The 23,384-nt window shown below is 52.0% G+C and overlaps 3 protein-coding genes across 5 annotated transcripts; 2 read left to right on the top strand and 1 right to left on the bottom strand.

Annotated features, from left to right (window-relative positions):
• Positions 1–255: 255 nt before the first annotated feature.
• On the top strand, positions 256–5,090 carry LOC117855897 (protein trichome berefringence-like 7). Of its 3 annotated transcripts, XR_011898245.1 has the most exons (5): positions 256–1,906; positions 2,773–3,003; positions 3,216–3,493; positions 3,964–4,074; positions 4,377–5,090. XR_011898245.1 is itself a non-coding variant. In XM_072293845.1 (4 exons), exons 1-4 carry the CDS (start codon positions 1,086–1,088, stop codon positions 3,984–3,986), a joined length of 1,353 nt encoding a protein of 450 aa, XP_072149946.1. In that variant the 5' UTR covers positions 257–1,085; the 3' UTR covers positions 3,987–4,298. The 3 variants fall into 3 exon arrangements, 2 of the variants coding, with proteins under 2 accessions (XP_072149946.1, XP_034594185.1); XM_072293845.1 differs by lacking the exon at positions 4,377–5,090 and having other exon boundaries at positions 257–1,906; positions 3,964–4,298; XM_034738294.2 differs by lacking the exon at positions 4,377–5,090 and having other exon boundaries at positions 261–1,906; positions 2,845–3,003; positions 3,964–4,298.
• Positions 5,091–7,254: 2,164 nt separating this feature from the next.
• On the top strand, positions 7,255–10,611 carry LOC117859172 (probable pectinesterase/pectinesterase inhibitor 51). Its single transcript, XM_034742373.2, has 2 exons — positions 7,255–8,333; positions 9,559–10,611. The coding sequence occupies exons 1-2, from the start codon at positions 7,388–7,390 to the stop codon at positions 10,239–10,241; spliced, it is 1,629 nt and encodes a 542-aa protein (XP_034598264.1). The 5' UTR covers positions 7,255–7,387; the 3' UTR covers positions 10,242–10,611.
• Positions 10,612–13,177: 2,566 nt separating this feature from the next.
• On the bottom strand, positions 13,178–18,636 carry LOC117856108 (UDP-glucuronate:xylan alpha-glucuronosyltransferase 1). The gene is made up of 5 exons (XM_034738544.2): positions 18,365–18,636; positions 17,753–17,890; positions 15,574–15,774; positions 14,782–15,416; positions 13,178–14,437 (listed from the first exon to the last, which is right to left on the bottom strand). The coding sequence occupies exons 2-5, from the start codon at positions 17,791–17,793 to the stop codon at positions 13,422–13,424; spliced, it is 1,893 nt and encodes a 630-aa protein (XP_034594435.1). The 5' UTR covers positions 17,794–17,890; positions 18,365–18,636; the 3' UTR covers positions 13,178–13,421.
• Between the last annotated feature and the right edge of the window lie 4,748 nt (positions 18,637–23,384).

Genomic DNA, 23,384 nt, shown 5'->3' with positions numbered 1-23,384 from the left:
GTGGCGTGGCGCCGAAAAGTTGTATTGATTGATTAATTGTTCTCTTTTTTTTACAAAGCTTATGCGTTTATATTTATACTTTAAAGCATGCTAAAATCTTAGTCAGATACAACATGAATTGTTACAGCTATTTCTAGAACTACAGATAAATTTTCACACTTTCTCTTATTTGATGGAGTTGATTTCGCTTGGAACCCGCCTAGTCTTCTATCAACTTCTGGAATCATAATCAACAGCAGCCCATGTTGATCAACGCGACCGTGTTCTCTCTCCTTCGTCGTCGGCTACCAGAACTCCTCGGCACCTCCTACCCCTTCTCCTACCCCTTCCGGCGATACGTCGCCGCGCACCACCACACCACACCTTCCCTCGACCTCGCTCCCCAAAAAAGTCAAAACGCCAAAAAGTCACCGCGCACCTCCGACGCCGCCATGCACACCCGTTCCCAGCAATCTTTTCAGGCCTGAACACCTTTGGATCACCAATATCAAGTATTTAAATCGCCCACTCCACAACCACCGCGAGCGTCGCCGCCTCAGCTCCTCCTCCTCGGACTCGGCCTCGCCGCGCGGGAGCTCACCTAGTCACCTCACCACGGCGCCAACACCATCCGCGAGTCGCGACGCGCCGCGCGCCGCTGCTGGATCAGGAGCTCTCTCGCGAGCTGCTGCTTTTGGGTCTTGCCGCGGCCGCACCGCACAGGCGATCGCGGGGGGAGGGAGCACACCGGTCGACAGAGTTCGGTGAGTCCCTGATCTGCCCTGGCGCCCCGCATCGGCTGGTCGTCGTCTCTGCCTTCCATCGACCGACTCCGAGTTCCGTGATCTCGGGAGCCGCGCGAGGGCTCTGGACTGGAGAAGCGCGGCTCGATCCAGTCGATTCGCCGGGCAAATTTGAATCGCGGAGGGCGGAAGGTGAAACATCGAAGGGATTCATCATTGGCTGCTTCTGGATTGGGGAGGAAGCCTCGCCTGCTATTTTCAAACTGGTTTTGGTCTGGGAGTCTTGCCGTGAATTGGTCCGAGGCCGATTTGGCAGCAGGGAAGCTGTGGAATGGGAGATCGGGCGGCGGCGGCGGAGGGGATATGGTGAGCGGGAGCTTCAGCCGGAGCACATCGGCGCGGCTCGCAGCGAGGGGCGGCGTCGGGAGCCCGCGGGTCTCGACGCCGGGGGCCGCGCACCGGAACTGGTGGGCGGCGGCGCCGTCGGGGCCGTCGATCGAGCGCATCGCCTTGGCGTTCTTACTGGCCTCCCTAGCGCTGGTGCTTTCCTGCGCGCTGTACCTCTACTTCTTCCGGCACCCGGGCCGGGACCGTGTGGTCGCCGAGTTCGCCGGCGAGAGCCTCGAGTCCTGCGACGTGTTCGACGGCATCTGGGTGCCGGATGAGAGGTACCCCTTGTACAACAGCTCCCGGTGCCCGTTTGCAGAGAGGGGGTTCAATTGCCTGGCCAATGGGAGGAAGGATACCGAGTTCCTTAAGTGGAGGTGGAAGCCTAGGGGATGCAATTTACCGCGGTTCAGTGCCCGGGCTGTGCTGGAGTGGCTGAGAGGGAAGAGGGTCGTGTTTGTGGGGGATTCCATGAGCCGAACGCAGTGGGAGTCCTTCATTTGCATGCTCATGACTGGGGTGGATGATCCGAAGACGGTTTATGAGGTTAATGGCAACCAAATCTCAAAGACAATCCGATTTTTAGGAGTGAGGTTTGAGTCGTTCAACCTTAGTGTGGAGTTCTTCCGGTCTGTGTTCCTTGTGCAGCAGATTCCCGCGCTGCGGCACGGGCGCAGAAGGGTCCGTGCCATCCTCAAGCTTGATAAGTTGGATGACTTAAGTCAGAAATGGGCTGATTCAGATGTGCTTATTTTCAACTCAGGGCATTGGTGGACTGCCAGCAAATTATTTGACATGTGAGTTCTCTTACTTTAATTCACAAACCTTTTGGTATTTGCTAATTCTTGAGTTAACTGGAAAATTATCATTACTCTAATTTTTTTATCAATATGAACTGTTCACACATCACACCCATGAACACTGATGTTTTATCCTTGGTAAGTTATGTAGGCAGCACAGTGTTCCTATGGAAGATGTCACCGCCATTTAGATCCGTAAATTCTAAGCAACTCTGTAGGATTATTTAAAGGATGTTAGACTATGTTATTTTTACCAAGAATTCAAGCAAAGTTATACTTATTCCTATGAATCAACACTGAGGTACATTCTTTGCAGAAGTAGTGACTGAGGATAAAAGGTTTAGAAACCAGTTTACAAGATTGATGTGATTGGCTGATTGCCTCGACAGCTGGTGTTGTATCAGCTGTAGTTGTTCCTTGAAGTCATAGCAACACAAAAGCGTGTTACGTTCACGTTCTCATGTCATCTCCTTTATTATTGTTGATGCTGATATATCAGTCTTTTTCTGCATACTGGCTAAGTTTCATTCAGAAAAAGAATACTACTGGCTATGTAAGATCTAAGCCGGCCTTATGGTTTTGATGATGCCAGGAGAAGTTAGTGCTTCTTTCACTTGGCATTGTATTGTTTTCATCGTGTTCTTTTGCCTTGTTGATGTGTTCAGTGTTGTACAAGAGCACTGGCTACATTGTGTTCATGTTTCTAAGATCACAACATAGTAAGCAGGCAGTATCATCTTTTTTTTTTGGTAATATTGAAACTTCAATGTTTTATGGAGGAAGTGAATGAATCGTAACAAAAAATGCTTACTGTCTTTTGTTGATTAGCTCACGTTTCCTGGTTTCTTTGGCTTACAATGTAGATGTAGCCCATCGAGCTGCATTGATATCTACTTCATATATCTCGGATATTCAAGCTTGATCTTTGCAAACAGGGGTTGCTATTTTGAGGCTGGAGGTGTGCTTAAACTGGGAACTTCCATTAATGCTGCTTTCAAAATGGCACTGGAAACTTGGGCTTCATGGGTGAAAGAAAGAGTTGATTTAAGACGAACACGTGTGTTCTTCCGGACATATGAACCATCTCATTGGAGGTGTGGTTTTCTAACATGCAAATATGCTTTGCACATTTCTTAATTTTCTTCCTTATTGCACTCTTGAAGTAACTACAATTTGAACTGAAGATTTAACGTCGTTACACCCTATGAGTGTCATTATGATTGTGGAGTCATCGAAAAGCAAATTTACGCTGTGCACAGGTTATTTTGTTAAAGCATACACTCATGATAGTTTTTCATATTTACAGTGGCTTAAATCAAAAGGTTTGTGAAGTAACAGAACAACCTACAACTGAGGCCAAAGGAAATGACAGGAGAGAATTTGGGGATATACTTGCTGATGTTGTAGCGAATACAAGTGTCCCTGTCACCGTACTAAATGTGACCTTGATGGGGGCCTTCAGAAGTGATGCTCATATTGGCCTTTGGAGTCATCCTAATACCATACTTGATTGCAGCCACTGGTGCCTTCCTGGAGTCCCAGATGCTTGGAATGAACTTGTATTTTCCCACCTGTTGACAAATGGTGAGTTCCTTGTTATGATGACAGGCTTTTATGATATTTTCATAGATCATGTGTTTAAATAAACCAAGTAAAATACCATGGTAGTATTGTCTAATCGTGCAAGCCATTTTCACCTGCAAGGTAGTCTGGAAATTCTGGGCTTTGTATATATGCAATACACATATCTTTGATGCCGCAATTCCTGTACTATGTCATGTGACTTTGATTTTTAGACATAACTTGGCAACTGAAATGGGTAAAAACCAAATAATTTGCAATATTTGAGAATCTACATGTATGAGCATGAGTACGTTCAGAAATGATCCTGAATAATTGATCCAGATGATGTATATGAGGAATACAGAGCTCTTCCATGGTTATTAGTATTAGCTCCAGGAGTTTATATAGAGCATCATACTATTTTTACTTGATGCATTGCTCCTGATGGAGTTGAATGGTGATCTGATGCTTTCTCTCGTATGATTCCACAGGTTGGCGAGGGCTGGTTAGCTGACTGTTGACATGATATACCCATTTTCTTTCTGTTTCATAATTTCTGTTTTATTTGCTGCAAGAAGCCTCTGAGACAGCGGCATCTTCAGGCAAGCTTTGCTATATTGATCTTTCTCTTTTTCCCCGTCACTTGCTCACTCAGGAATGCACATCTCCTGAGTCCTGAGACATAGATTTTTGTATCGTTTCCTCTTTTGGCTGTTTAGGCATAGACACAGAGCAGAGAGCACATGCAACCTGTATGTAACAATAGTTCACTTGCAAAAAATTTTGGATATTGAAATCTTATGCATGAGACGTCTTTACTGCATCATTTTCTTTCATCAGGCACATCATCAAATGAAATAGTTATCAATATGCAAATTTCTGTATCAAATGACTTCTCTTGCAGGTTTTCCTATAGGAAGGAAAGAGTGTCGTGGGCTCGTGGCTTTCGCAGTTGCATCGGAGCTTGTCCCACTGCCAGCCAGTGGACGCCGCCGGTGCGCGGTGCGCCGACCATTTCTCTGTGAGCCTCTGATCCCGTGACCGGGTCCCGGAACCGGGTCGGCGGCCTCGCAACAAGAGAAAAACCAGCCGTCTCCATTCCGCGGCTGTGCCAATGTGCCATTATCCCGTGAGCAGAAAGCTTCCGGAACATTGACAGAAACCTCCAATGTCACATGACGGATCAAACAACCTGCTGTGTGGCAGCACGCCACGGAGCGAAGGGCATTGTGCGTGCTCGCCTGTCGCGGTTATCTCTTCGTCCTTTTCAGGACATGCAGCTATCGTGCCAAATTAACCAAATCAATGCAGCTGACTGTAGGCAATCAGGCAGTGCAAGGGGGGCAAGCATGCCTTCTGTCTGCCGTGCACGGTTGTGCAATTTCATTTCAAGTGTCCCTGCTGTGCCGATGAACGTAAGCATCAGTTGATGCGTTAACAACACTTAAGCTGCAGTAGATCTCAACTTGAAGCTCAAACGTTTAGACTCGACGGTTTGAATTGCCAGTTTAAAATGTGAATCCTATAACTTGGAGACCTTGCTTGTTTCATAGTGATGTACAGACCCAGAAATGTAAAGCAACAATCGATAAGCTGAGTAGCTGACTACTGATGACTAGTTGAGGCGTCTTTCAAAGGGGACGAAAAGTGATTTGAATGGCATCCTTAGATCCTATGGTCGGAGAAAAGTGAAACGTCCTCTTCCAAGTGACCTCAAAGTTCTGCATCAGACGCTGCCTTTAAAAACCAAAGATGACATATAAACTCAGATAAGAGTGTTTTGAGTCACATAAATTAGTTAGTGCTTTTACGTGCACAACCATATGTGGTCTTGTGGCTTGTGCTGTGTGTGTGTTTGTTTCGTTGTCGTCCATGTAGCTCTAGTCCTTCACTGAACAGTAGAGCTCTTCTGCTCTTGCCTTGACAAGAAGTCCTTTTCACAAACCTGTGAGTAGTCGTTTCTGACTGCATTCTCCTATGGCCTTTTTGTGAAGATATAGTGGGTGGTGGTGATTCCAGTTGCAGTAAATGGGAGGGCAATGGCAATTCATGTTAACCAGGGCAAGTTTGGAGAAGAGCTGTGCAAATATGGCATCCCGGTGACAATGTGACGGGTTACCAGGGCTACCCTCACCAAAAAGCTAAAGGATCAACGGCTAGAAGCATTCTGGAAACGGTCCAAACGACACTGCGGCCCACCACCCGACCTCCCTTGGTCGGAAGCCAAGAGTCGTGACTCGCCGGCTCAGCCAGCTCGGGGCGGGGTCCGCAAGGGGCCCACAACGTCTCACCCACTCCTTCGGCCTGTTCGCTTCAGCTTATTCAGCCGGCTTATCAGCCACCAAACAGTATTTTCCTCTCACAATAAATCAGCCGTTTCAGCTTTTCAGCCGGCTTATAAGCTGAAGCGAACAGGCCCCTTGACTCAGGAAGACCTGCGCCTTACGAGAGGCATTAAATGCAGGACGTGGCCCCACCGACCGCCCCACGCCGGAGATATGACCGGGCAAGGGGAGCCAAACTTTAACCAGGAGGTCCGAGGGTGAGGCTGCACCCTTCGGGCCGCTCAGGACGGCCTGCTGGACGACGCCATGCGTGGCCATACACGCCCACGCGCCTCGACATCATCATCACCTATACCATCAAGGAGACTCATCAAGATCAAGACCATACCCAAGCGAGGTGGGACCTAGCGATAGATGTTACGGCGAGGAGCGGCCGTGGGCGCACCAGAGGTCGGGGAAAGCCGGGATGAGCGGCACGCCCCGTCCAGGCCACTAATCAAAGTCCGCCCATTCGTCACCAGTACGGACGTCAGCGATAGCTCCTGTCCCATTCACTGCCACGGGGTTGGCGGACAGGATAAGGGCACGTCACGGAGCAGGCTGGGCCGTGCGTAAGCAGCCCACGCCGCATAGGAGCCACCGTACAAGGCGTGCGAAACCCACGACAAGGGGATAGGACAAGGAAGCCTCTTGGTGCAAGGGAGATCCGACCACGCTACAACCCCTGACCTCTGAGGTCGGGAACCCCCTTCATTTCTCAACATTGTCATCCAGTCCCTAGCCTATATAAAGGGAACCGAGCCTCCTTTCACTCTCTCTCGTATTGGACACATACATCCACACATCGCATGAACACTTGTTTGCAAGCACCCCGTTATAAGTTCAGTGCACTTAATCAAGGAACACGACTCCTGCCGAAACTGGATGTAGGGATCTTCCCGAACCAGTATAACTCATCTCTTGTGTGCTAGCCATCGGAAGTAGGGAGAGTGCAGGGTACAATCACTAGTCGGTTGTACGAAACACCGACACAATAGCTACTTGTGCAAATAGGATTGGCATCACAGTCATTTTAAGAGTGACATTGAAAACCATGGAAGGGTATAATGTTGAATGAGGCAGAAGGTCGATGAATATGTTTATCTAAAACTAATGCCACATCGTGATCTAAACCATCCATTGTATAAATATTTTTTTCTTGGCAGCGTAAGTTTGCGCAATCCCCTATTTTTCATGATGATACGTCAACGACAAATAATGGATTCCAATATTTCCGAGAGTCAATGTCTTCGTAATTATGAGTTAGTATAATTATTAGTGGTCACATTATCTAAAAAAATTATTAGTGGTCATGCTACCATAAGAGATTGAACTATGTGAAAATCAGCAAAACTGAAAAGCAAAATCAACCGGAAGATTCACATCCAGGCATGAATGCTTTCCTCCTACTTTCCGTTACATTTGCACCCATGGAAATCCCCATTCATCCCCTTCCCCAACCGAGGCTGCCGGCCTCTCCGTCCCCGTCCGCAATATAACCACCCCCCACCACCGCACACTCCAGTAGTCCAGTGGCGACTCCGCTCCTCCCCACCGCGCGCGCGCGCACAACGCCACCCAACCATCACCAATGCCTCCTCCGGCTCGCCTCGTTCCCCTCCTCGTCCTCGTCCTCTTCCATCTCCCCTTCTCCCTCTCCCGTCACCACCACCGCCACACCCCGTCCGCGTCCCCGTCCCCGTCCCCGTCGCCGGCGTCCTCCGACTCGGCGCCACTCGCCGTCCTCCTGGCCTGCAACGCCACCCGCTTCCAGCCGGCCTGCGTCTCCACGCTCTCCGGCGCGGGGTCCGGCGCCTCCACCCCCGACCTCCTCGGCGCATCGCTCTCCGCGCTCCGCGCCCGCATCCCGCCCGCCGTCTCCACGGCCAAGTCCGTCCTCGCCGCCTCCTCCAACGTGAACCTCTCCAACGCCGCCACCAACTGCCTCACCTTCCTCTCCCTCTCCTCCCACCGCCTCTCCCCGTCCCCGTCCCCGTCGCTCCTCTCCGCGTCCACCGCGCTGCTCCACCTCTACGACTGCTGGTCCGCGTACAAGTACGTCAACTTCTCCCGCACCATCTCCGACGCCATGGCCTACCTCGACGACACCATCGCCGTCAACAGCAACTACATCTCCATGCTCGCCGCGCGGCAGCGCTACGGCGACGAGACCTCCCTCTGGCGCCCGCCGCAGACGGAGCGCGACGGTTACTGGCCGCCCGCCGCGGCCGCCGCCACCACCGCCGATGCCGACGTGGACGCGCTCGGCGTGCCCAGGGGCCTGCCGCCGAACGCGACGGTGTGCGCCGCGGGGTGCGACTACAAGACGGTGCGGGAGGCGGTGGCGGCGGCGCCGGACTACGGCGATGGGTGGTTCGTGGTGCGCGTGAAGGAGGGGGTGTACAAGGAGACGGTGAGCGTGCCGTGGGAGAAGACGAACGTGGTGCTGGTGGGCGACGGCATGGGCAAGACGGTGATCACCGGGGACCTCAACGCCGACACGCCCGGCGTGTCCACCTTCAACACCGCCACCGTAGGTGCGTATAAATCCGCGTATTCCCCTCGTCCCCTCTACGTATTCTGTTCCCTTGTACTACGGCGTAGTTGTACTGCGCTGACAAACAAGCGAGCTCAACTGCTTTCTGCCGCGTCGTACGCGTGTGTACGTGCATGGAATCAATGCGATCCCGTGACCGAAGCACCGAAAACGCTTTCCGAAAACGCTTTCCGTGGATTAGATCGGATGTTGTGAGTTTTGACGCGGGCCTTTAATTCTTGGCTTTTGTACGTTGCGTCCGGCATGCCACATGACCTGAGAACCTTGCCTAGATTATTTTCAAAAAGAAAAAAAAAAGAACGCTGCCTAGGATTCAAATAGTGGGTGAAGTTGTCCAAATAATTCCGTGGAGCCCTCGTTTTTCAAAAGGGAAATTTGAAATATCAAATCTGGCCTGGATCTACTTTTCAAAAAAAAAATCTGGCCTGGATAAACATAAAGTTGCTTCCGGAAACGCCTCGCACTATCGACATGCAAACGGAGCCTAATGGAAGAGTTGCTTTAGCCTTTAGGACATGGCGCACTGTGCACTGCATGCGTAGTGATCTTTTGACTTGGTGGGAGGTAGGGGTACTGGACAGTAGGAGAAAAGCCTGCTCCTAGTACTGTAGTACATTTTTATCACACGAGATAGACGACCACCGTCTGTACTAACCTGTTTATGTCAAGCAACTAGCCAACTATAATGTGGTTATATGCCTAAAGTCCTGATTCATTTCCTAGTAGTATGATCTGGTAACCGTTGGCAGTAAAATTCTCTGGCAACAGATCCGCTCGTGACAGCCGAGCTCGTGACTTACCAATAATAGCAAGTACAAATACTAGGTGACCTGCACGAGCATGTGGTCCCTGCCGGGTGGCGACAATGCGGCGTAGCGTCACGGGGAGCTACTCCTAGGCTACCCCAAACACTCTCAACTTTCCCGTGCTCCATCCGGTCCCACAAGCACAAAGCCGTGCCGCGTGTCTTGGTTAGCCTACAGTGCAGGCCGAACCAGACATGCTGCTCCGTGCAGTCAATTCACCAAGAAAAAAACTGCCCGATCCACCGCCGTGCCCGTGCGTCTCTCAACTTTGTCGTGCGCCCCACCATTCATGTGCTACGAAATGCCGTCAATCGGATGTTCTGCTCCACAGTGACCTCCCTGCATGTTGAAAATTTCTGAACCTCACATGCTTGTTTTTGTTGTGCGGCGCGCATGCAGGCGTTCTGGCTGACGGGTTCATGGCGCGCGACCTGACGATCTCCAACACGGCGGGTCCGGACGCGCACCAGGCGGTGGCGTTCCGCTCCACGGGCGACCGCACGGTGCTTGACACCGTGGAGCTGCTGGGCCACCAGGACACGCTGTACGCGCACGCCATGCGCCACTTGTACACCCGGTGCCGCGTCTCCGGCACCGTCGACTTCGTCTTCGGCAACTCCGCGGCCGTGCTCCACGACACGGCCCTCGTGGTCCTGCCCCGGCAGCTGCGGCCGGAGAAGGGCGAGAACGACGCCGTCACGGCGCAGGGCCGCACCGACCCGGCGCAGCCCACGGGGATTGTGCTCAGCCGCTGCGCCGTCAACGGCAGCGACGAGTACATGGCGCTCTACCGCCAGAAACCCGACGTCCACCGCGTCTACCTGGGCCGGCCATGGAAGGAGTACTCCCGGACGGTGTACCTCGGGTGCACGCTCGCGGAGATCGTGCAGCCGCAGGGGTGGATGGCGTGGAACGGGGACTTCGCGCTCCGGACGCTCTATTACGGCGAGTTCGACAGCGCCGGGCCCGGCGGCGCGGCGAGCCGGAGGGTGGCGTGGAGCAGCCAGGTGCCCAGGGAACACGTCGACGCGTACAGCGTCGACAACTTCATCCAGGGGCACGAGTGGATACCCAAAGCGTAGCTACACTCTTCATGTAGAGAAAGAGAATGTATGTATGGTGAACGTGCAACCGTGCCGAACAATTGACATGGTGGCCCTGGCGTTGCGTATTGCAGAGTTATGGGGATGGAGCGAAAGAACACCAATAAACCTGTGGCTATCAAACGATAGATGGTGGACGAGAACCCGGCAAGAGTGGCCTGGCAGAAATGGCAGGGTGAAGTGGTGGCGTGGCAGGGCAGGAAAATGACAGGCAGATGATGAGCTCGGCGTGCGGTTTCCGCAATTAGCAGGTCCTGGCAAACAACATTATCGCCTAGCCCTAGCCACTCGTCGTGGTCCATCACTGATTCACTGCAACACTGCCTGCCTGCCTTTGCAGCTGCGTCTTTTCGCTGTGCCATTCTTCATCAGCGCATGTGCGCCGCCGCCCAACGACCCAACCGAGAGATGAGGGTTGGGGGGCTTGAGGCTACGGGAGTCACGGTGGTGGATCGGCGTCCACCCACTTCATGGACGCGTGCATTCGTGCGCCATGAATCGTTCGAGTCGATGTCACAAAAAGGGAGAAAGGGGGGCGGAGACGAAGATGTGTTGGACGGAGAGATGGCACAGTTGATTATAGACTGTCCGTCGATTTAGATGATATGTCCGTGGTTAGGTTATGTGAATCACTTGCTATCTCCTACTCCTATACAGCAAAAGCGTGACACCACCACCGATCAGAAAAGGCAGGTCTGTTTTCAGGCCTGCAGAGTGGTGCTGAGTGCTGACTATGTTGGAACTTGTGGATTTTGTTATTCTCATTCTCTCTTTTTTTCCTCAAAATACAACTCGGTTGGGCTTTGTTATCTCGGACAGAGGACAACCACCCGGCCGGCCCGGTACAAGAAGCAAAAGGGAAAACTGTACAACTGGGCTGGTCTTGTTAAATATGTGGAATCGACGTGCAGGCCAGCCCAGAGTGGCTAGGTGACCGGGCCTGTAAAGAGGTGAGAAAAAGTCATGACAACTTCCAATTTGGGCTGCATTGGGGTCGTTTGCAGGCTTCTTAGTCGGACCTGCCTGCAGCCCATGGAAAATGGACACCAACTACCACGGAAAAGGCTTGGGCCCTGGCCATTTGCCGTGTCGTGTGTTGTTGGGCTAGTTGGTGTTTGTTTGGGCCTAGATTTCGCTGCGGATGGATATTTATCGTGTTTGGTTCTTTGCCGACTGGGTAGAAGAAAAGGTTAATTAAAAACTTAAAAAAATTGTAGAGAAAAACGAAATAAGCCATGAATTACTTTTGGCATATCCAGAGGGTTGGCGAAGTGATGTTTTTCTCATCCACCTGTGGTGGGGAAAGGATCCATGAACCACGCCGCCGCTTTTGGAGACTTCCTAGCCCCAGGCTAACGCCCTCGTCGCAGCCCGGACCTGGCGTTGTCGCCGCACCGGCAACGCGGCGCGTCACCGCAGCTGCGTGCGTGACGGCGAGAGGCCAACCAACCGCGGGATTCCTCGCCGTGCCCTGCTGGAGCCTGGAGCGCGACGTCAAAGTCCGGAGAGCCCATGCCCTCCGCGTTGGCGTTGCTAGCGGCAATGCCAGCACAGGTGACGAGCGCGAACTGTTCAGACGCTCATTACTCGTACGCGCAGTGTCCCACCCACGACCAGTTCTTCCTTTTGCTGCTTGTCCCTTTGCTTTGCCCGGTCAGAAGCCCAGAAAGCTGGCATCACACCGCCCCCACTCCTCGTCCGCGGCTGCAGGCGACAAATGTCCGACGCAGGGCGACGCGTGTCACAGCGCCGGCCCTAGCGCGGTGGTCTCCGGCCCGGCGCGCCCTAGCCTAGGGCACCGAGCTGAGTGGTCGGTCCATGCCATGCCCGATTGCCCATGCCGCCGTGCATGCGTATCCGACTGACGCCAAGGGCGGTAGTGGCGTTCGATTGCCGCGTCCCCCCTCGTGCCCGCGCCGAGGCAGAGACCCGAGAGAGACAGCGGGACTCCCAAACATATTGTACTACACCTCGGTACGGACTACGACGGGGTGCCCTTGGACCGTGGCTCCCCACCGGGCACCGGCACCGGCAGGGTGCGGCATAAAATAGCGAGCTCGCAACGCGACGCCACGCCCATGCAGTTCCGGTGTACTGGCGCCGCTACTAAAACCGATCGAGCGCGTCAGATCTGGACGCATCTCTCGGCTCCCTAGTGGACGAAACCTAAACCTAATCCCAGTGAGTCACTTCACTTGCAACGCAAACATCCAACCACCCCAATCGTGAGCGACAAGGGATGCTCAATCAGGGGGTATGCACAGTGTCTCTCGGACGGACTGCCGCCACCGCCGGAGGCCTCGTACAGCCTAGTCCCCGCGCTTTTTAGGTGAGGTTTGCTGTTGGAAAAGCGCCGCCGTGAGCTGCGAGAGACCGCATCGCCAAGGAACTGAACATGAGGAGATCATGGGGATCCGGCCAATGATGGCGCGTCTCCTCCTTTGACAGAGCAGCGACGCACCCAGCAGCAGCAGCAGCATATCAGTAGATGCAATGATGGTGCTCGCTCTGCATCAGTACGACGATGCGGTGTTTGAATGCTGCGTGGTTAGGTGGCACGCGCCGGGAAACATAGGAACGCAGAAAGCGTGCGAGGAGCTCAAAGGCAGTGGCTGTTTTGTTTCAACTCAAACAGCACTCCAACAAACACAGTATCGTCTTTTGGTCCCCAGAAGACAGCGGTTGAGCTAATCCAACTTCACAAATCACAGCAGCATAAAAAGGTGACACCATCATATATATTCATGCCAAAACGATGCAGTGTTTGCTGGTCAGCAATCTCATGTTGCATCACTCCAGATCCATCACTGAAACCGTTCAACCACCATACATCAACAAACCAGGCCTACTGCAGCACAGCAGCAGAGCCGGTGGGATTTGAAGCAACAGACAGACCCGGAGAGGACTCAAAGGCAGAGAAAGGAAAATAGCCTATACTGATGAATTATTAGCAGAAACCAAAAAATTTTGCCAGCCATCGAAAGGCAGCGTGAGGGGGCGCTGGAGCAGCGATGGCGAACAGAAGGTATAGAGTCATTCGGGAAGAGGGCCTACATAGCTACCTTTACAAAGCTGTTGCTATGTATGTATGGAGCTTCAGAAGTTTTGTATCTGGGTATACTACTCTCTCAACAAAGCTATCTACAGATCTCATGAGCTCTACAGGCTCGCGGTAGGCGGCACAGGCACCGCGTTGTTCTTTGTCGAGTTGGTCTTGTTCTCACCCCAATGCCACAGCATGCTCTCCCAGAAGCAGAACTTCTCAAAGCAGGTTTTCAGCCTAGGATCAGTTATGTTCCGCTTCCAGTGCCCATCAGTGAAGTTTGCTTTCTCAGCCTGCCGCCGCTCCCACTCCAATCCGGCCTTCAGCCTTGACCTCAGAAGGCAATAGCTCTGAAGCTTCTTCGGCATCTTGTTGTGCACCTTCCACCAGCGAGCATGCGCAACATCACTCGCAAACTCCCGCAGAATTTCAACATTCCAGTTGCAGTCGTAGTCCCGGAAGCACAACCATGGCTTCCGCCCCAAGTAGTGAAGGACATAGAGGATTGGCGGGTTAGCGCCAAACAACCGAGTCTTCTTCGCCTTCACTTCCTCTTCATCACCCTCCCAGAAATGCTTCAAGAAGTTCATGTGTTTCGGAATGCGATGCCACCATGTGAATATTTCATTCAGGTACCCCTGGTCACCACCATTGTATGATGTTATCTCATTGATGTGCTCCATCAGCAAAGAGAACGTGCAGTTCGAGGGCTCAATGACCATCACTCCAGAGTTGAAGAGTGTTGCATTGTTGCCTGTTGCAGTGATTTCTGGCATGGCAAACAGGAAATCAATATTCCTCAGGATGAGGAGATCGGCATCAATGAATATAACCTTGTCATAATCTGTAAGCTGCCAAAGCCGGAATTTGCTGTAGTTCCATTCATTGTAGGCATCACGTTCAGCCTTAGGATTCCGGATCCTCTGTATTATTCTGACCTTCCACCCCGCAGATTCCAGCCCCTTGCGGTGGTGGTCGCTTATGGTGTCATCAACAAGAATAACAAGGTCTCTTGTTGATCCTGCTTGGCGAATGCTTTGAGCTGCTGTGATTGCACCGCAAACGTATTCACTTGCTGAATGCAGTATAGTAGCATATGCTTCTCTGCGTCTGTCCACCGTATAAAGTCGTGCTGCAATCAAAAGGAAATTGTTCATCATTCAGGGGGGGGGGGGGACTTAGAAGGGAAATAGATATATTCTGATTTTCTACAGACAAAAGATTATTATGCATGCCTATGTAAAGCAAGATACTGTCTGGCCAACTTGTTTCAGGAAATGATACAGTTGTTCTAATATTGGACCGTGACAATTGCAGCATTGTTTGTATCACTGTAGAACTGCTTAAATGTTCATGCATGCAACAATAGACTACAGAGTTACTGGGATTTCTAGATACGTGCATTGGGTACACTGGGAAAATATGAGTGTCTTCTGATGGGAAGCTATTACAAAATTTAGACATCAGTCAACTTACCTTTTGCGTTCAGTGGAACGGCAAGCTCACAGGAACCAACAGGCAGCCTGAGCTTCTCCTTTAGAGCCTTCACGTCAGGTTTGTACAGCCAAGCATTGCCTTCACGTTTCACTAGGTTCTTGCAAGAGAAGAGATTTGGGATCGGGAAGCAATCAGTCACAAACAGGACATGGACTCCACCATTGCCTCTCGCCGTGGTCGCTGCTATTTTTGCCGCTGATAACTGCAAATGCAGCCGTGCAACATCCCTTGACCAACCCGCCACACGAGTACAGGGAAGCTTAACAGCAACAACATCAAAATGAGTCGCTCTTGGAAAATTTGGATCTGGAAGCGAAGGGCAAGATGGTATCTCTGTTTCTTCCTCCTCATCTATCCATTCAGGGTAGAGAGTCTGCCAGGTAATGCTTTCATTGGCATGCTCTAGTCTTATGACTGAAAAATCACTATCTGGGAGCATATTTGTCCAAGCGCCAAACTCAGTTCTGTTAAAATTCAGGAGTCCAACTTTGAGCTTCTGTTCGCCACCATTCAGATTTTGGATACTTTTATATACATCCTCCCATTGAATGCTGGCAGAAGATACATATCGGGGATCAGAACTTCTCTTGTCCCATATCCACCCATTGACAAGTCTGCAAACCATAGAAGCCAGCGTAAGCATCATGTTAATATACATCGTATTGTTATATGAAAAACTACTCAGCTCAATAGCGGAAAAACACCATGGACTACAGGGAGGTATCATGATCCACTAATGCTTTACTAGATATTTTGTGAAGGTACACTCACCGAGAGCTTGATTGCAGCTGATGTTCATACACAGACGGTGTGTATAGGAGCGTCAGAAATGCAGCAGACATGATAGCAAAGAGCAGAAGTTGCAAGGATCGGAATTTGCATCCAGAGCTTTTCTCCAGTACAAAAACATCAAATTTTTCCACCTCTTTGAAACTTTTGCTTTTCTGAGTCCTTCTCTTAGCTGTGTCCTCACTGAAAAAATAATAAATAAAAAGTGTCAAGGACAGCAAACTCTTCCATGGAAGTATTTGAACAGCAATTAGTAATCCTAGTCATCACAAAAAAAAGTTGAAAAATAAACTTGTATTATATTATGACAATTTGTGTAGTCAACGCAAATTGGAAGGTCAATGTAGGTTCAGATCATTTATGGTGATAAAATGGAGAATTACACTTGGGAAAAATTATCGATATGAAATTGCTGAAGGAATAAGAGCAACTTCCAGCTTATGGTATCACTGTTTTTACACAAATTACAAGCATTACAGAAGCAGGTCCATGCCAATTGCCAAACTATTATTGAAATGATGACACCAGTTCAAGGTAACATTACCTGGTCCCAACTTTTTACTAAATCTTAGTTCTAGAAAGGTAAAACTACATGGTAATATATTATTACCGGTGCTGGTGTTTTAAGTTTCCTAGAAGTTTGCATTGGTCTTATATTTATTTTACTTGGGAGGAGGTGGATACACTGACATGTGGTGGCATCTGTGGACAGAACTGCCTTGTAAAACTAAAACTAAAGCATTCAAAGCACATCTTTTTTTAGAGGAAAAACTTGCAGTATCTCGTATGCATAAAGGGAAAGTGCTCAATCAAGCTAAAAGTGGTTTGGCTATGGAAGAAAAAATGCTAAAGGAAAAATCCGCGCACTTTGAATTAAAAAGGGACCAAAAGAAAATTAGTGGCCTCTGTTATTCCCCAGAGCTCTACTTTATTAGTCACATCTTTTAGGAAAGCAGAGCTCCATTAAGCTCGAAGATGCCAGGTACCTAACCCCCCATGTTCTTCGTAAAAAATAAAAACGCGAAAGCACGCTTAGCGCCAGCGGTCTGAATACCGTGAAACACGCAACGAGAAAGCTGCACAGATGATTAATCCCAGATGCAGAGAAGAAACCGTTTCTTTGCGTTACTACCATAGACATCATGAAGAAAATCTGGTCCAAAAATATGGACCCGACCAGGATAGCCGAAATCAACGGTAGGTCATACATCAAAACCCACCATTTTCTACACGCCAAGAGGGGCACAATTCAACGGTCCTGGGCCAGCGGCGGCACGAAGCAGCAGCAGTAGCTGACCTGCTCAACGTGGCAGCCGTAGTGCCCCGTAGCAGCCACTGCACATGAGACTAACGCGTGCAGTGCAGGGAATTAATGGTCTTGCTGCCACAAGGAGCTGTCTTTGGGGTCAAAACGGCAGCAAGAGCACATGGATGGCCACCGACGCCTGGCTGCGCGCTTTACAGCAAGAAAAACATGCTCCGCTCGAACCAAATCGTTGTTGCTTGTTAGTAGCATCTAAATATGGATCGCAAAAGCGAGTAACTTTCGGCCAGGCCAGGAGAACCGGGAGAACCGACGAGCGAGGACGGGCAGATTTACACGTTTCAAACGCATCGACAACGAGCCATTCGCGGCGGCAGCACATATCACCACATCAGTAGCTCACAGCTGGGATATCACCAAGTTTTTTGCCGGTTTCTCTAGCTGGGAGTGGCAAAACGGGAGGAAGAACGGATGGACGGGTGGAGGATGTCATAAAGGCACAACCACCACTACCTGCACCACCTACAAAATCAGGGGAAGTTATGGAGGCGGCCAGGAGGCGCAGAGCATGGTGAACGGGAACGGCGGCCGGCAGCAGGAAAACGAACGGCATCTTGTACAGGGTACATGGCAGCAGTACTGCAGCACGCCTGCGAGATTACGCGATAAGAATGGTGGATGGTCACCAGTCACCACCAGAGACCCGGCATCAATACCAGCAGATGCGAGTCAATCCAGCATGAGGCACATGACCGCACATGGCAAAGCAAAGCGCGCATCTGACACGGCTGGATTAGCACGCTATCATCGAGCGGAACCAGCTCAAAAGCAAGGCAAGCAGGCGAGGTGAGCGTGAGAGGGGGAAAGATTTGGAATAGATCGGGAGGGAGATCTTACGCTGCCCCGGCCGGCCGGTACCGGGCCTCCAAGGAACCCATGCGCTTGATCTCCAGGGTCCTTCCCGGCGCTTTCACTGACTCCGACGAAGGTTCAGGCCGTCCACACTTCCGCCTCCCCGGTTGCGCCGCTTCTCATCTGCAATGGAGACACAGGACACGGCAGGATCCGTTAGCTTTACCAGTTCACTGAAGCAAAAGGAACAAGAAGAAGATGCCCGAATGCCACACAGCGACAGACGCAATAGAAGTGGAAACCTTCCCGGGATGAAGAGCAGGAAAGGGAACGGCCAACAGATGGGCCGGGTAGAAAGAAGTAACAAGGCGAGGTAAAGCTGCGAACCGGAATCTACGAGCCACCGAAAAAAGAGGGCAACAAATCCAGCAAAATACAAGCGAGATAAAGGGCGCAAATCTGCCGCGGGAAAGGAGCAACGGAACACCAAATCGAGCAAATGGTGGCGACACAACAGCCACCGGAGGGAAAAGAACCCGAACCACCACGAAACAGATCGAGAGCCTCCCGGCAAGAACGCACCGGAACCAGATCAAAGACGGCGCCACGCCAAGAACTGCGCGAGAACCCACGGCGGCACAGGCAGGCGGCACGTACCCGGAAGGCAGCCGGCAGGCAGGCAGGCAGGCAGGCCAGGCGGCGGAGACTCGAGTAGGAGGAGAGGCGCTGCAGCAGATAGAGCTGGAATGGCGAGAGCAGCGGGCGGCAGCAAGCAGGAGAGGCAGGCAGTCGGTGCGGTGAGGTGGCGGCTGAGTGGCTCCGGTTCGTCCCCCTCCTCTTCTACAGAGCTCTGGGCTCGCTGGGAGAAATGGAGGAGAAGCAGACGAGTTATATATAAGCAAAGATATATACCACCCCACACTCCCCCGCAAAGCAAAGCAAAAAAAAAAAAAAAAAGGGCGAGCGGGTTAAGCAAGCGAGGCGGATGGAAAAACGGGAGACGCGAGCGGAGCGACAGGCAGTTAACAAGTAATCTTTGCCCCGCTTCATGGGGTCCACGGCGTGTACGGTCTCGCTCGGCCAAATCTCTCATTCCAGGGGGGGTCCGGGTGATTAGCGGAGTCGGTGAGAATGGTTAGGCAAACCGAGTGGGCCCCGGCTGTCAGGCTCGGAGTCGTACAGGCAAACCGAGTTAGGGTAACAGTGGAAGGTGACGAAAGGGGCAGACAGAACATTAATTAACCCTCCTTCCTTCCTGTAATAAAAAGCATGAGTAAAACAAAGGGGCATGGATTAATGCCTAGCTAACCTAAGAATATGGTTCACGTTTTTCTTAATAACTGGAGGCATTTCGTTTTAAAAAAAGATTTACTGGATGCATGTAGAAACTGTCACATGCCCTAGAACGTTAAAAGTTGGTAAACTCTGTATAGTAAAGTCATCGAGTTATTTTCTCTAAATATGCACAATTTTCAAGTGGTATATTTCATCATTTCCTTCGTATTAGCATCAAGAAGAAATGAGGTCAGTCTGTCAATCTTTTTGTCTCTTGCTCAGCGTAGTTAACAGTTAAATAATCGAAATGTGAGAATAAATGAGTACTGACGAAAGAACTGAGCTAGCCAAGGATTGAACTCTTTTGCATCATCATCTCCCGTTTATGTGGCCAGGCGGTCCGGTTAGGAAGAACGTGTTGGTAAGTTCCTAAATTACTGCAAGTGGTTGTCTGATCTGAGTCATTTGACCGACTTTGACGGGGTTGACTACTGTGTTAGATCAACTTGGCGTGTTTCAGGAATTTCTGTGTGAAGCCACGCTGGAGAAACACGTACGAAAGTGCGACCAACCACTCTTTACCAAACTGTTCAGATCAACTAGCTTTGAAAGGCATTTGCTTAAGTGCCCAACACTTATTAGGAATCTCCCCGTGGGGTCTGCCATCGTACTGTGCCCAAGACACCCAAACGTGTGCCATTCTCGCATGAGCTTTTGTTGCTAATAACCTCCACACGGTTTAGACATTTCAGTCGCAGTTCATTCAACTATCGCTGCTACAGTAATGCAACCAAGGACAAGCAAACGGGAAAAATTGTAATAAATTCGAATTTATATGTCTGAATTTGTACTGTCAGTGGTACAAGCTTTGAATCACCTACCAGCGTCAACTCCAGTGCAAGCCCTTGCTCCTGTTGTTGTTAAGCATCTCCACCGACGTTTCCATGATGGCATCGCATCCGTGGCTGGCAGGATGGCATCGCCATCATGGTCGCGAGACCGAAAATGCCAGAACGGAGCGAAAGCGAAGGGGTTTGGGGGTACGCGAATTCGGGGTGGGCCCTGCGTCCCCGGCTCCCCGTCCTGCGATATCTGTGGACCTAATCAATGAGGAAGCGCCATGAATGTGGTGATGCCAGTGTCGTCTCGTCGTCCCGGCGCGTCCCTGCGAGGTGTCGGAGAGCCCATCCGCGTCCTCTGCCGCTCGGTTTTGGCATGGCCTCGCAAGCGCCCAATGCCGCTCGGTTCTCTCTCTTTTTTTCTCTTTTATTATCGAGTGGGAAATGGCAAATGCTCGGCACCGGTGCGTGGCTTCAATTGGACGGGTGGTTCTTGGTCTGGCTCTCGGCGCTCCGGGCGCGGCCACCAGTGTGGGGGCATTCAATCCACGCGCCCCTGCCTGACGATGAGATGGAGATGCTGTACTCGCGGCGAGACCGCGACAGCGACGTGGGATCGAAATGGAAAGGTAGCAGCGGCACCGATAAGTAGCAGCAGTAACTGCGCGCTTTGTCTCTCGGCAAAAGCCATCCCGTTGGCGTGAGGCTTTGCTCTTGCAGCGCCCCGCCACCGCCCACCCGCGGGCTGTGCGCGTCCGTTCCGCCGCGCCGATCTGGGAGAGGGAGATGTCGGTGACCATTCCACGTGGAGAGGCCGGAGGGCGGGCGGGTCACGCAGATGCGGATGCAGCGGCGCACGCGGCCGAGGCCGTAGCCGTTGCGAGGAACGCGCCAGGATCCCGTCCCGTCGGGATCGGCGCGGGGGGCGTTCACGGGGCCTCGGCGTACGCGTCGCGGTTTCGCCACCAAGTCTGCTACAACCGTTTTCGCTAAACGTACGGCTGTTTTGTTTTCCGCTTCTGCCAGATCGGGCTACTAGCCTGGTAGCTCGGCTCGGCAGCGGCTGTTGGAGAGGAAGGAAATTTTGAGCTGAGCTCCCGCGAGAAGCGCAAAAAGGCGCAAGCTCGTTCTGAAAAGGCCTGGGATTTTCAGGTTTCGATCGGGTTCGGGTGGGGTCTAAAGGTGACCGACCTGCCTGCTGTAACGTGTCGCCCTCCCTCCCTTTTCCGATTTCTCCCTCCTCGTGCTCACGACACAATTCCTACTGACGTTCGCCGAGCCCGATTTCGAAACGGACCCGCGCCGGGAAAGAAACGGCTGTCGAGCCTGGATTGACGGGCGCTTTCACATGGCGGCGATGATGGGTGGCTAGCCTAGCCATGGGAGCGCCGGTCGCAAAAGCAAAAACTTCCCCTGCGCCATGCCAATTGCCAACACATTGATTGGGTGCTCGATCGAGCCCCTTGCCCCCTCAACATTCGCCATGGGAACAGCGGAAGCCGGAAGGTGGCGTGTGCCATTCTCGCCATGAACGGGCAGTACCACGGCGCCGGTCCAGCTGATACTTTGTTCCACCACGATCCTAAATTCGATGGCGACACGAGGAATCTGTCCCCGGCGAGCATTATCTGAACCGTATTCGATTATTGCTGGCATTAACCGCCGTGCCCATGGAATGGACACTACTTGTTCTCCTTTGCAAAATTCTTTCCGCACAACTACCAGCAAGCCGCCGTATACTTTCTGCTACGATACCATACACAACACAGCTAGTCGTGTGGTTTCTCCAGGTATTGTACGGTTGCACTACACACTATCAGAGCACGAGTGCAACACCAGGTCAGGTCAGTGCTAGCTACAATGATGGGTGGTAGTATTGGACAGTGACGCAAGAAGCCTGTGTGCATCATTGGCATCATTGCAACAAATGCACGAGCCTTTTGCTAATGCTCGAGCCGCAAATATACTTGTGCCGCTAACAGGGAAAAGGAAGAGTATTCTACTGGTCATTGTGCGCCATATTGCAGGTAGTGGTTGGCACAGCGCTTTTATTAACGCCCAGGATTGAGAGGAGACGGGTGGTTGCGAGCTTGGATCAGGCAAAAGCGACGGAGCTGGAAGAAAGTGAGCATGACATGGCATCATGGATGCTAGCTGCTAGCTGCTAGTAGCTTCTCCTTATCAGAGCTATTTTTATAGCCGAGCCAACCGCAACTCAAAGGAACGATGGCAGATTAAAAAGGGCTTCTACCGGTAACCAACCCCAAGCTTTCGGTTCTGGACTCAGAAAGTTACTGCAAGGAACATTTGATAACAAGAGTGGCACCGCTCCGGTTCCATCTGATCTGGACTCTGGAGAGTAGCATCATTCGTAACGCCATAGTATGCGTGATGCACTGATGCCGGTGCATCCCAAGATCTTCTTGCCTTGCTGGCGATGCCGGGACGCGGTAGTAGTTTACTTCCGCCAACCAGGTTCACACGCATCCCCATTGGCCGTTGAATCCTTCTAGATTTGTGCTCGTGCCTGCCCACCAACCACCGTGCCTCCTACCCTACACCACACTACACTACACCCCCTGCACTGGAAGCAATGTACTCCTACTGATCCGCATCAATTTTCTTCGTTTTTCCCCTGACCCTGCCCCACACGGGGCTGAAAAACCCTGTTCTTCTCCCACTAGCAGGTGGAGTACCATGCCACTAGCAGCTGGCTGGCTACCATCTCCTGAGGTCCTCTTTCTTGGCATCTCACAGGTTGCCCACTTCCGTTCCTTAATGGCGGTGCCACGAGTCGAGCGTCGCGCGCGTCTCTGACTCGCCGCAAGTGCGACGGCTGATAACTCCGCTGCTGCCCCCACCGTAGTTGCGATCGCACTTGACCTCTCATTTACGCCCGTGCCGCCGGTGGTGGTTGGCTGTCCGCCCACGCTCATCCATCTCGATCCCCTCACGCTCGGTTTCAATGTGCTCGCCGTGCCCCGCGCGCCACTCGCCGTAGTATGCCAGGATAGATGCGATCGGCGCGATGAGCCCGCGTCAGCGAGGGGTGGTGGCTGAGCGGCGCGTCGCGGTAGCACGCGCAGGGGAGGGAGGACGCGAAAGCGAAAGGAAATTTGGGCGCCTGCGTGACGGCGACCGGGCGCGCTAGGAACAAGAGCGCGGCAGCGGTGGGGTGGTGCGTGGCGCGGCCATGGGGACGGAACGAAATGCGCCCGATCGGATGCGGTCGGGGCGGGGGGACCAAGCCCGTCTGGCCATCTGGCCTCATGAGACAAAACCTCGCAGGGATAGCTTGGCCTGGCGAAAAGAAACGGAAAAGAAAAGGGGGGAGTGAGAGGCCAGTCACACAGCTCACACGGATCGGGCCGACACATGGAAGCGTGTGGCCATCCCGGCAGTGGAAACAGACGGATCTTTTGAAAGCGAAGTGGTGCGATGCTGTCCTTGTCGAGTCCTTCGGTTCTACCGAGATTTCATCCGGGGGTGTGGTATTTTTCTTTTTAACAAGGGGTGGTGACTGCTAAGAACTTCTTCATCGTGTCATGTGATGCGCATGTTAC

Source organism: Setaria viridis, chromosome 5 (assembly GCF_005286985.2).
Source record: "Setaria viridis chromosome 5, Setaria_viridis_v4.0, whole genome shotgun sequence".
NCBI lineage: Eukaryota > Viridiplantae > Streptophyta > Magnoliopsida > Poales > Poaceae > Setaria > Setaria viridis.
The sequence above is the reverse complement of the archived record's forward strand: the minus strand, read 5'-3'. Positions and strand labels throughout refer to the sequence as shown.